Source organism: Monodelphis domestica, chromosome 5 (assembly GCF_027887165.1).
Source record: "Monodelphis domestica isolate mMonDom1 chromosome 5, mMonDom1.pri, whole genome shotgun sequence".
Classification (NCBI taxonomy): domain Eukaryota; kingdom Metazoa; phylum Chordata; class Mammalia; order Didelphimorphia; family Didelphidae; genus Monodelphis; species Monodelphis domestica.
Window position 1 is genome coordinate 190,082,841 of NC_077231.1, and position 14,990 is coordinate 190,097,830.

Below are 14,990 nucleotides of genomic sequence, written 5' to 3' on the forward strand. Positions count from 1 at the left end.
AAATAGTGTTAAATGACTTATCTGGGGTCACATTGCTTATAAGTGTCTCAGACCAGATTTTTCAAAAACTATTACCTATTATCATGGTTTGGATAATGGTATTTGGTATTTAGTTCAATTAGTTAAGTTTGTTTGTTTTTTTCTTGAGTGCCTGCTATGTACAAGTTCTGTGTGAGGCACTTAAGATACAAAAATAATGAAGTAACTATGCCTACTTTCAAGGAAACATTCTAATGGGAGGAAATAAAATATATACAAGTTATATATCTTCATATATACTATATATATATGATATATCATTTGATATAATTATAAATCATATTTTTATATGTATATAGTAAAAAGTGATTTTGAGATAGTGGTACTAATGCCTGAGGAAATCACAGATGATCACATGTAGAGGTATCTTCTGACTGGTACTTTGGGGCAGCAAGGGATTTAACAAAGTATGCCAAGGAAGAAATGAATTCCATCTATAGGGTTAAGCTTAGGCTAAGAGATTTAATATTTGCCAAGGGAATATCTAATCGGCCAATTTGATCCAGAGAACTCTGGAAGTGAGGAAACTCCTACTACCAAAACAAAATGGAAACTTCTCTGAAACTTGTAATCTTAGAACATTGTCTAGAATACTAAAATCTTAGATGGTTTTTTTTTCCACACCACAAAGCCATTAATGCCCAAAGATTTCTTTCCAGGCTTTTCTTGCTTCAAGGATAGATCTTTATTCACTGTGATACACTGCCTTTTAATCTTCAGGACCTGATACCAAATGGAGTATTTGAGCCTAATATTCCCTAGAATAGCTATACATACTTTAAAATACTATGATGACCCATTTGTAACTTCTTTATAAGACTTAGCTAGTAGAAAGTACAAGAAGAGGGCAGATAGAAGTCCACAGTACATACAGTTCAAAGAAATAATTATACTCCTGTCTCACAACTGGTGAGAATAGAAGAAAGACTGGGATGAAGTTAATGGATGAAAATATATATTTCCAAAAAAAGTATTGTTCTTATATCTACGTGGAAAAATTCTCAATATATGACTGACATTCTATTTTCTTTTTTCTATGTATAAATGGTAATTTATTTTTATTAAGTTGAATTGAATTAAATAATTCTTTTGTGTAATATCCTTGGGACCCTATGTGGTCCTTGGATCAAGTGTTAAATAAAATTAAGATGTAATTTCTTCTAGGAGTTTTTGAAGGAAATTTCAATAACTAACTATACAAAATTACCATAAAATTTAAGAACACGCAATATAAAGGACAAACTATGAATATCTAAACTTGTATAAGCTATTTTGCCAAGGACAGAATAAGATCATCATTAAAAAGCAGTAGTCTTGGAAGCAACATTTATACATTTCAAAAAGTTGCTATATGCATAAATATCGGTTGTTGAAAATCTTTGTCATTCTAAGACATCTCTTCATTTGATATTAAAGGACATTATACTATTCTCTAATGAACAGCTAGTCAGGTGAACCAAGACAAGGTGCTCAGTATGGCATAACTAAATCAGGTACCCCTACCCACTACCCTTCTCTTGAGCAGGCTCCTGTCTCATCAATCACTGGATCAATCAATCAGTACACATTTATTAAATGCCTGCTATATGCCAAATACTGTGTTAAGCATCAGTTAAACCAGATCCCAAGTTAACTTTTACTGCCAGCACCCAAAGTCATCAAGATATCATATCATACATTCAGAGCTGAAAGTGGGCATGGCATTCATTCTAGACCAATCCTTTATTTGACAGACAGTAAAGTTAAAGCCCAAAGAGGTAAATGGATTCCTATCAATGACAAAGAGGCAAAATTTTAATCCAAGACTTCTCATTCCAAATCTAGTGATATTTTCAAAATACTATCCTGTCTCTTTCCTAAGGAAAACCAAGGTCTAGTGAAACTCACATTGGGGAAACTACATCTCCAACTACCAATTTGTTAATAGATGAGATATGTTTAAAATAAATACTCCTTTAAAGAGGAGGAAATATTATAGAGGGAAAGGATAAGTATGAAAGGAAAAAAAGAATATTAAAACAATCTGTTCTCACATTTCCCCACTTACATGTTCACTGTATATATTATTATGTATGTATTAAATGAAATAATACTAGACCCAAGTCAGAAAGTCATGTTTAGTCCTAGTTATGACAATGCTAATTTATCTATGTATAATAGATTATAGACTTGTAGTCCTACCCACACTCACACTAGCAGATGGGTCACAGATGGTGATTATTGCATGCCCACCTCATGTTTCTAAAGGTGACCCTGAGAAATTGAACATAATTATCTGATACTTTACTTCACAAGGCCACACATGTACTTTCCCCCATAACACTCATCCACCTATCCATGTATCCACCCAACCAACTAGAGATTCTTCCTTGGGATCTTATAACTGTGGAATCCCAGTTCCCTCACTTGCTACTCATATGACTTTTAGTTTCTTTGTGTCTAGAATGAAGGGACAGGACTGAGTGACCCCAGACCTGCTTTTAGCTCCAGATCTATTTTCCTATTTATTTCTCAGGCAGACTGTCTACTGTATCTCCTTTGGTCAACATTAGAGGGAAAAGTACTTACATAAGTGTGATCAGAGCTCCATTACAGTAGGTACAGGTTGAACTGTAGCTGCTCTCTTCTTATCATTAGCCTTCCTTCCAATCTCATGACTTTGACTGTTGACCCACCAAACTTGGAATCTGACTAAATGTACATACACACAATGGAACATATATACTTTTCTTTCTAATTAGACAACATCAGTTTCAAATTTTATGATGTCATTTGTTGCTTACCCCATCCAATATTTTTAGATTCTAGACCAGAAGAAAAATGTCATCATGTCTGGGCATGAGACTTCTGACTAGTTTGTAAGACTTTGGCTGGATTTATTTCTTGATCACTAAACAAAATGTTCAGTTTTTGCCATTCTCCAATTTACTGACTTTTGCCTTAAAGCTACTAGCCATAAAGCTATTGAATTACATAATTTGTGGGCTTATTTCAAGTTCTTCAAAGCATTTTGAGACTTCTATATTGCTCATGAACTATTTTGAAACATAAATTTCTAATCCTATTCCTTAGGCTCATAATGAGAAGTACTTTGGAAGAAAAATAAGTATCTCATGAACTTAATTCCGGATGCCTTTGGGCATATGAGCAAACAAACTAAGATAATACCAGGACTAAAAAGGTCTTTGAAGGTCCTATAGTCCAACCCTTCCATTTAATAAAACGAGGAAATAAGGTCCTATATATGCTTCTCAAAAGAAAAAACAAAAGGCATTTTTCTTTGTCCCTCGATTGATTATCATAAGAAAATCAATATGAATGTGATCCAAGTCTTTCAATAATTTGTCTTTTTGTCTGTCACTGGCCTCTCACACCTGGAAGGAAACTTAGAGGTCACCAAGACAAACTTCTTCATTTTACATATGAAGAAACTGAGGCACAAAAAGTTAAATGGCTTTTCTAGGGTCACATAGCCAGTAAGTATCAGGAATAAGATTCAAACTCTCCAGCAATCTTTGCAGTAAGTCAGCTTTACTGCCTTATAACTTAAGAAAACAAAAAGTTAAACCGATAGTCTTTTACTAGCCTCTTTGTGGAATGTTTTTCATATTCTGATTCATTTTTCAATACTTTACCCCTATCATAGCAAATGTAGTAAGGAATTTGAAAGTTTCAAAAGCAATTTGTTACTTTTGACCATTTAGTAATTACTGTAACCAAGAAAATACAATATAATGTCATTATCTAGTGTCCAGTCTTCTGAGCCAAGATTATTACTTTTATGTTTATAAAGTCCATCTGGATTTCATAACCTACTGAAAAAAAGAACAATTATGGTCATTTTATGTGATCTCCACAATTACTTTTAGCACAAAAATACTACAAATTGCAATATTTTTAAATCACCTTGATAAAATAATAATTGAAGGATAGTGTCCTTTCTTTTTTTCCTTTAAGTATTTTCCAACCAAAGATATTTCTAGAGTTTAAAGTGAGTTTTTACATGGTTGGAATATAAATCTTGATATTACTATCTTCATACTTTATAGCTATTAATTAAAATAAGAAATGGTCTATGATGAAGCCTTGAGCTGGTAACAATCAACAGAAACCTGGTGCAATGCAGAAAACATTGGTCTGAAATTCTGGAAACCTATTTTCTTGTACCATCCCTTGCCACCAAGTCACTTTCTGACCTTAGGTGAGGCACTAAAATGAAGAGGCAGGATTAAATGATTACTAAAGGCTCTTTGTAGCTCTGGTTTGATGGAATAATTTATTGGGGACATAGAGGAGTGATGGTAAACCTTTTAGAAACCAAGTGCCCAAACTGCAACCCTCGTGCCAAATGTGATTCCCCCAACTTACCCCAGTCTGGGGAGGGAGGAAGTACTCCCATTGGTCTGTTGGGCAGAGGGATAGGTAATATGAGAAATGTCCTCAGGCAAGCATGGAAAGGGAGAAAGGAGCAGCCCCTTCTGGCACACTCCAGTGCATGTTCCATAGATTCACCAACACAGACATAGAGGAAACATCTAAAACTCTAACTAAGGTTGCTTTTAATTCCAAAATTCTATGTATATGGAAAAGATATTGGTCTAACAACTGAAGGCAAATTTTCACCATCATAAAATTTTGTCTGATATGTGAAAGAAAAGTTTGCATTGGATTTTTAAAACTATATGTTATTTTTTTCTTTCTTTCTTAGATATGGTGACATGGTACCAAAGACCATAGCTGGAAAGATTTTTGGGTCCATCTGCTCCCTAAGTGGTGTCTTAGTCATTGCTCTGCCTGTTCCTGTGATTGTCTCCAACTTCAGTCGAATCTATCACCAAAATCAGAGAGCTGATAAACGGCGGGCACAAAAGGTATGCAAATACAGGTCCCCTTAATGCAAATATGAAGGGACTAAGAATCTTGTCATATGATGCTTATTTGAAAAAATTACAACAATTCAGCCTGGGAAAGAACACATACAGGGAGGGCATAATTACAGTCCTAAAATATCTGAGGGATTATCATATAAAAGATGGAATCAACCCATCAATAAACAAGCATTCATTAAGGTTCTACTATGTGCCCTAGTACTGTGGTAGGCAAGAGGAATGCAAAGATAAAAAAGAAACACTTCCTTCCCACATGTAACTTATAGTCCACCAGAGACAGCATGAATAATTATGCACAGAATATGAGATAAAAGATAAACATTCTGTTTGACTTGAGAGAAAAACTGGGACTAATCAGTGGATGTTACAAGGAGGCAAAATGCAGCTAAGTATAAGAAAGAACTTCCTAAAAGTCATGTGTACCAAAAAAAAAACTATAATGTATTGCTCCCTTTGCAAAGTAGTAAATTTCCATGCCTGGAGATATTAAAAGAGATTTTAGATGACCACTTAACAAAGAATTCATAAAAATTATTCATGATCAGAAAGTCAGTTATATTAGATGACCTAGAAGTTCCCTTCTTACTCTAGGGTTCTATTATCACTGTCTCCAGTTTTGTGTGAAGGTCTTAAACATCCTTTATTAGTAATTTAATGTTCTAAAATATGGCACGTAGTGAATTCAAAGACAGCTCTTGATCCTGTTCTATCAGAATGAGAAAACTAGATGTGACTGGTCAGTGATTAGCTTTATAGTCCTAAGAAGGCAATCTACTTGTATTCTTCAGGATCTGACTCAGCTGCTAAATACAGATGAGACTACTTCTTAGCTCCTATGAACAATGGGTATTTCCTGTTTGTCTTATAGCATTAATTACTTGAAAAACCCCTTTTTTTTCATCCTTGAATAAGATTAACGTCCCAAAGGAAAGTATAGAAAGATGCCCAAAACATGGTGCCAAGACTAATAAAGAGACATGGAAGGTTGCACTACTTAGAGAACTATATTTTGGATAGAGATAGCAATTGTATGTATTGTTTGCAAACTATACAAAGCAATAACTGAAAAGCTAACTCTATTTATTTATGGGACGGGAATGAGATGATCCACAATTTAATCCTCTCCTGCCCCTATATGAATAGGCTAATTCTGGAAATCTAGCATTTCTGAAGTAGTCTAGGAGAATAAATATGAAAGATCTACTTAAAAAGGAAGTTGCCAATCTTCTCATGTCAGAAATGCCATAAACAGAAATTTTATCCACACCCTAAAGTTACTGTTCCAACATCAATTTTTAGCATTTCTTTTTACTTTTCATGATTTATAAATGAAATATTGAATCACTATCCATGCTTTCTCTCCTGCACTGGAATAAACTATAAGAACTATGCCTCTCTTCCCCTCACTCTGCCCTGGTTTATCTAGTAAAGCCTAAGCTCAAACGCTTAAGGGAGCAAGCAGAGAACTAGAGCTAAAACTATAGAGAGACTCATAAAACATAACAGAACACAAAATACAATAAGTATATCTTAGTGGGAAAAACCTATATAAAACATTAATATGTTATACATTTCCTTTAAATGATTAAAAGGAAATAATTTCTCCCTGATTCCCAGTGGCCATAGACCATTAACAGGGCTGCTCATTCCATTTAACATCCAGTATCAAGGTAATAATCTTATTTATAATAGATCACAAAAAATAACACGTTGAAAGCATCAGCATCTTTAAAGAAACCTACATATATACATAAAAACAGAACCTCAACTAGCAATTTTGGCAACCTAAGTAAATTACACAAAAGATATCTAGGTTAAATAATATGAAATGTGATATGCTAGAAAGAGCACTGATTCTTGAGTCAGAGGAATTGGGCCCAAGCTTCACTTCTGATGGTGACTATTTATATGGCCTTGACACCAACTTCCTGGGCTTTTATATCCTCAACAGAAAAATACTTATAAGGTAATTACTTCTAGAGATTACTTCCAGTTTAGATCAATGATTCTGTGATCCTATCAGCCCATCAAGACCTTCAAATGAGTTTTTGTAAGACAAATTCATTGGAATAGAGTGAAAAGAAACTCTGGGATACAAGAATCTGTTGGTAGAAAGACAATAGAGACCCAGAGATATTGTTTCCTATCAACAAAGACCCTAGGACATCATGAAGGCACTGCTGAGAAGGCCACTTCTCAGGGAGACAGATGAGGATAAGGTGAAGATGAGGATATGTTTCCTCTGGGAAAAGAAATATACCACTCATTGATGACTTCCTATCATAATGAATTATTTTTCAAATTATTCTTATAACTAGGAGATAACTCAGTTCCTTCTTTGTCTACACTAATAAACTAACTGCTGAAGGAGTGAAAATATTATCATTACTCTCTAAATTTTAGTGCCCTGGAGAGAATTCCTATTTGCTTTGTTCTCATTTCTCTGAAGCAAAATGGGTTGCTGTTTTCCTTTTTATAGTGGTCACCTTGGATGACTATCTATTTATTATGGTGAGATTTCCATTACTCAAAACATTTTGTGGTCAGACAAAGTGTATTTAAAGTCAACCCTGGCTAGTAAATTGAGAGTGATTAGTGTGAATAATATCATTTAGAGTAAAAAAAAAACAAGATGCAAGTACAAAGTAAGAAGCCAGGTTTTCTTGGGTGGCTCAACAGACTCTGAAAATGATACCAAAGATGAATTCCAAAGCTGTTTCAATAAATGAAACAAGTTTATAGCTTTCCAAAGACACTACTTTATTGAATGGAATGTGTTTAGCCATAATGGGCTTAAATAATTGCTATTATTAATAGCAAGATACATAAGCTTTATTCACTTTGATCAAAGAGTCTTCCTTCTCTTTTCATCAATATTGCTTCTCATTGACAAATGAGGACAGGAAGAGGGATCATTGCTCAGCTGTGAAAAAGAATTCTCCTTCAAGCTGATGATGGATAATTTTACAGAAGCCTCAGTTCTTGATAAATATTCAAAACTGAATAAATAACAAGGTTTTCCCATGTGATAAAACAAAGTTTCCATAGTACAATTAAGTGAAATGTATTAAACTTGCTCTTTTTTAAAGGCACACAAAACCTGTAAAAAGGGTAGTTGGTTGGACTTAGCTCCCAGCTATCTATTCTTCTCAGTTTTAGAAATTCCTCCTGAAATATAAGTAAGAGCTGACTAGTTGAATATCATAAGGAAAGAATATACTGGAAACCTAGATCTGTTTGTCACCTGGGATTCTCTATAAAATAATCTCCACTTCTCTAACCTCTATTATCTGCCACAAATGGAAATCAATACAGAAAAGCAAGAAACATTAGCCTTTGTTTTTCAATGCCCAGGACTATTTTCAATGCTCTTTTTGGTAAAGAAGTCAAGCATGCAGATTAATTAATTAATTAATGAGCAAATAAATTTTAAAAAATGCCTGAGAAGACCAGTATACTTAAAAAGATCCACTCCTTATACCTAGAAAAGAAGATTGGTAAATTTTCAATATCTGTCAGGTTCTTTGTTTCAATACAGGCTCTTAATACAATGAAGTTTAAAAATAATGATTGCTATAGAAATTTTGTTAATAAGAATAAATGGAGCAACCTAATATAATTTGACCAATAAATTGAATATAATACTTGAGAAAAAAATCCCATGTTACCAAGGAATTTGTTGATTTCTTTTCAGCAAAGATCTTTAAATCTAAATACTCATCATTCTAGGGTATGTCTACATTATGCCAAAATAACTCATGAATACAGGAAAACAATTTAATCCAATACATATTTAAGTGCCTACTATGTGCCAGGCACTGTGCTAAATGCTGCTGCACATAAGTGTTTGATTCAGAAAGATATATATATATATATATATATATATATATATATATATATGTAAAAGCAAGTAATTTTAGAAATTTTGTTTGATCTGGTGGAAAAAAAAGAATGCATTTTTATAGCAAAAGATCTGAGTTTGAGTTCCAGCTCTACTATTTATACCTTCTATCACCCTGGACAAGGCATTTAATTGATTTCCCCTCAGTATCTTCATTTGTAAAGTTAAGAGGGTGTGCATTAGATTATCTGGACTGTAGAAGTACTTGCATGCAGTTGTAAATCCTATGGCCAAGTTTTCACTTTTCAATCGGTCAAGTAGATATCACTTTTCTAAAATAGCTGAAATTCTTGATAGTGTCACAATTCCTTTAGCAGTGGTCTCTTTTCTTCCTCTAGGACTGCCCACCTCTAGCTACTAATTCCTGTTAACTGACAGTTACATTATTCACTGGTAAAGGCTTAAGGGAAGACCTTTGTCAGGAGTGTTTATTTGTATTTTGGGAGACTTAAGAATTCAGTTGATAGAATTGAACAGTTATTTATTAAGAACCTGCTCCGTGCAGTGTCAGACATTAGAAGTATAATTATAGAAGTAGAGATGAAGATAGAGAAATTAAAATGAAGAGAAATGAAGATGTTAAAGAAAGTACTATCTAACTTCTCAAAGGATGTAGGGTTAAATAGAGAAGGGAGATAATATACTAATGTCTATCATACAAGGAGAATGTGACAGAGGCACAGAAGTAATCAAGGCAAAATCTCATGAGAAATTTGAAAACCAGTTATATCCCTTTTACATAGAGTAGTTGAAGAAGGTAACTGAAGGATAAAATCTTGGAGAATACAAATAATTGAGGAGCAATTAATTTAATTAATTGATTAATTAAAATAAAAATTAATTAATTAAATTAATCAAAGATTAATGAGGAGTCCAAAAAGGAAAAAAAGAGAAAGCACATTGTCATAGGAGCCAAGAGAGTATCAGCAACTTCAAAGGATGCAGAAATCAGGAAGAACTGAAGATTCTTGATTCTTTCATGAAAGAGATCATTAATAACCTTGCTTGGGGAGGGGTGGGAATGCATTAGACTGCCAAGAGGTCCATAACACAAAAGTAAAGGAAAAATGCCTTCTACTTTAGGTGACAGAAGGTTCAGTAGAAGAAAAGGAACAAAAGCAGGATTGCAAAGGGCTAAGCAATGAATGGGCAGTGAGGAAGCAGAGAAACAAGACTTAACAGAAATCAAAAGAATAAAACTATTAGTGTCTGATGTAAAGAGGTAGGACAGATATTTGAAGGCAATCAGCCTGCTTCATGCTCACTAAAATCATACTTAGCCTCTCTGAAAATTAATAAAACCATCCTATAGTGATGCTATAAGGTTGAAAGATTTCTGAGAGGTCCTCCTAAGACAATGATTCTATGAATCTTGAACCTTCAGAGCAAAGCTTCTCATCCTGATATATTAAATTGATTTTAAAATTTTTTGACTGTATTTCATTGTAGTTTAGTCTCCTTGGTAATTCTATTTATTTTATTGTATACATTTAAAAACATAATTCTGAAAATTCATTGGATTGTCAAAGAGATCCATAACACAAAAAAGCATGAAAAATCCCTGCCCTAGAGTTTTTGTTTGTTTTTTTAAACCCTTATCTTCTATATTAGAATCAATACTGTATATTGGTTCCAATGCATAAGAGCAGTAAGGGATAGGCAATGGAAGTTAAGTGACTTGCCCAGGGTCACACAGCTAAGACATGGCTGAGACCATATTTGAACCTAAGATCTCTCATCTCTAGGTTTGACTCCCAATCCACTAGGTCACCCAACTCCAACCCCCCCTTCCGTAGAGTTTTTAAAAGAATAATTCTAAATATATCTAGATGTTTAGAGTCATCTCAAGTACAGATCCTGAAGATACTCGCCAAATGTTGATTTTTCATTCTATTTCATAGTTCTAAAACTATAATGTTTGCACAACTTCCCAACACATTTCTTTAGCTTAAAGCTTATGGCTTTACTCTAAAGATTTAAGACTTGTAATCTGCTGGTGTTCTGTTTGTGATGTTTTCATTCTACTAGAAAGGAGAGTCATCACTATGGAACAGATGATCTGTTCATTTTTCCATCTGTCTTTTACCCTCCATTAGTAAATCAAACAATGCCCAAAGCAAAATTCCAGGATTACTGAGAAGGAAAGAAGCATAGAGTTTTGTTTTGTTTTGTTTTTAAGACTCCAATAATGATTATTTGATCACTGGAAAATGGAAAATATCTGGAACTACATTAGTTGCTTTAAATAACCTTTTCAATGCTTTTTTTCCATGAATACAGATATTAATGTTAGTAGTCTCTCATGACCTGTTACTATTAGCTATTACTGAAATTTATCTCCTCCTACCCTTGATGACCCAGTCTCCTTGGCCACTCATTCTCCTTGGCTCACTGATCAATATGGAAAAGATGGAGTATTGTTTGCTCTTCATGGCCACTTTCAGGTATTCCTTTTCCCTCCTTCGCTTAGTAACATCACTTCCTTTGATATTTATGCCATCCATATCTACTCTCCAATAAAAATCTGGTAGTTACCTACAGACCTCTAAGTCACTCGCCTTTCTTCTTCAATGAGTTTGTACCTGGCTCACAATTTTTCTCTCTTCCCTAAGTCCTCCCTAATAGATGGGATTTTTAATATACACATTGACTCTTCCCCAAACATACTAACAGCTCAATTCTCATACCTACTCACTTCCTATGCACTACTCCTCCACCTTACCTGTCTCAGCCTCACATAAATATCTTACTCTACCCCAGCCACACATAAATATGGTTATATACTTGATCATACCATCACCCATAAATATATTACCCATATGTCCAAGAATTCTGAAATCCTCTTTTCTAGCCATAGTCTGTTTTCCACTTCCTGTGCCTTTCCTAGCAAATCCCTGTTCTTCCTCTGAACTACGACATTGAATCCATCAATCTCTCAATTCTCTCCCAGGCCATCTTCCCTAAACTCACTATTTTATCTTCTTCTCCCCATCTTTCCCCTTTGGAGACCAACTCTACAATCCTCTTCTCTTGAATATCTAATCTCCTTATCATATCACTAATTATGATCCACCAACCCCCAGCCTTGGATCACTCTTCCACATCTGCTGCTGAAGATGGAAAAGATCATGCAACCATTGTGAGTGGATCCACTACTAATTTATGTTACACAGCTTCAATTGGGACCTCACTGCTATTAGGCAATCTTACTATATACCTCCCTGATCAACTCACTATCCCACTCTGCATAGGAATTCTTCCCAACCTTTCCATTTCACTTCAACTCTTCCATAGTTCCCCTTTCCCCCATTCTCTCAGCTGAGACTCTTGCCTCATATTTTACAGAAAAACTTGAAGTCATTCAACATGAGCTCTTTCTTCTCCTCTCCTCTTTCTCCCTTATCACTCATGTGCTTTCTACCACAATCTCCTGCTTCACTCATGTCTCACATGATGAAGTAACTATAACACTTATCAAGGCTAACCCCCTTTTTTTTTTGTTTGTTTCACAGATCTCCTTAAATCTCATCTCTCCCAACATGTTACTCCCTCTGCCACCCCCCTTTTTAAAGTTTGCTTCATCTACTGGCTCATTTCATGCTATCTACAAACATGCCCACGTCCCCTACATCTTGAAAAGACCCTTACTGGATCTTCTTATATCTCTTCTGTCATTCATAGCTAAACTCCTCAAAAAGGCTGTCAACAATAGATGCCTCCCCTTGCTTTTCTCTCACTCTCCCAAATCCAATGATCTTTTTCTCAATTCTCATTCTCTTTTATTTTTCTGTAGCCTTTAACATTGATTACTCTCTCCTCCTTGATATGCTCTTCTGTCTAGAATTTTGGGATACCACTTTCTACTGGTTTTCCTTCTATTTAATCACTCTTTCTCTGTTGTTCTGCTGGATACTCTTCTATGTCATATCCTGTAACTCTAGAATTCCCTCAGATTTCTCCAATCTCCTCACCTCCCATAGATTTAATTGCAATCTCTATGATGACAATTCTCAAAACTATACATCTTGCCCAGAACTCTACTGACCTCCAACCTTAAGTCCATCCACCCACTATCTTTCAGATATCTTGAACTGGATGTCCAATAGACATCTTAAACTCAACATGTCCAAAATAGCACTTATTATCTTTCCTACTACTCTCCCCCTTTCTACTTTCCCTAGGAGAAAATTTAATTCTAGGGAAAAAAAACCTGTACAAAACAATCTTAAAAAACAAAAAAGCAAAGCATATGCCCATTTTACGAATGGGACAGTAGATGGCCAAAATTGATTTTTTTTATTTCTAGCATTTGAATTGTGGCTCAGTTTTGTTCTTCCAAACTCTTTACTCATTCCTATGTTTCTGGCAAGTTCAAGAAATGCCCCATCCTAGAGTGACTTCCATTGTAGGATGACAAAAATATTAATATTATGGGTTTTATTTTGCCCAGTAAATAAAAATTAGTTTAGGCCAGGTATGTCTGCAAGCAGAAGAACAGAATCCTTGACTTTGCATTGGATAAATGAAGAATGTCACACTTAAATGAATGGGATCTGTTCATAGAGTCCAAGCAAGTGATTATTCATCATCATTCAAGGAACAGGAAAGGGACTAATAGAATGATGGACCTCATGATTGGCTATTCAACAGTTAGATATGTCTTATGATGTTTAGGAAACAGTTGAATAATGAGTTTCTAAAATTGTATTTAAGGATTCATGAGACTTTCTTTCAGGATTTTTGATTTCCAAGAGAGGTTAAAGATCAATTAATTTATTGATTAACACTAACTGCATCAATAAATTTATTTTTTTACCCCCAAACCCAGTCTTTCAGATGGACTCAAAATAAGTCCATCTGTTGCCAAGGCCTATCGATTTTGCCTTTGTAGTGGCTAGCAGATAGATCTTCTTTTCTGACACTACCAACACCCTAATACTACATCACCTCATGCCTATAGTAATAACCAGTTGATAAGAACTCCCTCCCTCAATTCTCTCGCCACTCCAATCCATCTTCTAATCAGTTACTAAAATGATTCTCCTAAAGTACAAGTGTAATTAATCAGAATTCTACTCAGTAAATTGCAGTAGCTCCCTATTGCCTACAATAGCAAATACAAAATCCTCTTTTTGGCATGCAAAGCTCTTTATAACCTCATTCCATTTGGGGGGGGAAGGGTGGATTTTGGAGTCCATTTATTATAAAAACAAGGGACCTAAAATTTATTTATATGATGAAACAAAAGATTTCAGAACTTCAATGGAATGGGCAACTTTCATGACACTATTTCTGTGGTGATGTCAATCTACATATTTCACATGAATATCATTATCTCTATGAAATAGTCCTTGTCTTCCAGGACTTTGGTGCCACCATATTCTGGGAGAAGACCTTTCCAGTCTTCTTACATATTACTCCCTAAAACATATCCTTTAATCTAGTAACACTGGCTCCCTAACAGTTCCACAAATAAGATACTCCCATCTCTCAACTCTGAGCAATTTCTCTGGCTATTCCCCCATTCGGAGACCATTCTCTCTCCTCTGCTCCACCCACTGACCTCCCTGGCTTCCTTTAAATTCTATCTGAAATCTTATCTTTTACTAGAAACCTTCCCTACCCTTTCTTAATTATACTACCTCCTCTCTGTTAATCATTTCCTATTTATCCAACATATAGATTGCTTCCTGTGTGTGAATGTAAAATATAGATATACATATGAATACTTTCTCCTCCATTAAATAATAAGGTCCTTGAGGGAAGGAACTGTTTTTTTTTTCTCTTCTTCTATCCTCAGCTCTTAGCCTGGAATATAGTAGGCACTTAATAAATGTTTATTACTTAATTGATTTATGAGTTTTTTTCTCTTTTGACATACCAAGATATTATAAAATCTTTCAAGGATAGCCTGCCATAAAATTGTTAGATAAGTAGGTAGATAACTAGATAGATAGATACATAATCTATAGAGATATAGATAGATAGATAAAATTGCTAGATTTTATTGGTTCTTTGCTGCCTTTCTGATTCACATTCTGATACTTCCTAATTTCCCCTATAGCCTAGTGTATTTATTATTTATTATTTATATTATGCTACTCCTGACTTCCGAGAGCCCTCTGCACTATTTTACCAGACTACCCCTCTCATCCTTGACC

The 14,990-nt window shown here is 34.7% G+C and overlaps 1 protein-coding gene across 2 annotated transcripts in view; it reads left to right on the forward strand.

Moving 5' to 3' along the window:
• Positions 1-14,990, forward strand: part of KCND2 (potassium voltage-gated channel subfamily D member 2) — a 594,735-nt gene that overhangs the window by 560,140 nt on the left and 19,605 nt on the right. For both annotated transcript variants that reach the window (XM_056799626.1, XM_007504201.3), the window contains one exon: positions 4,748-4,910. In XM_056799626.1, coding sequence (XP_056655604.1) covers positions 4,748-4,910 — 163 coding nt within the window. The remainder of the gene's footprint in view (positions 1-4,747; positions 4,911-14,990) is intronic.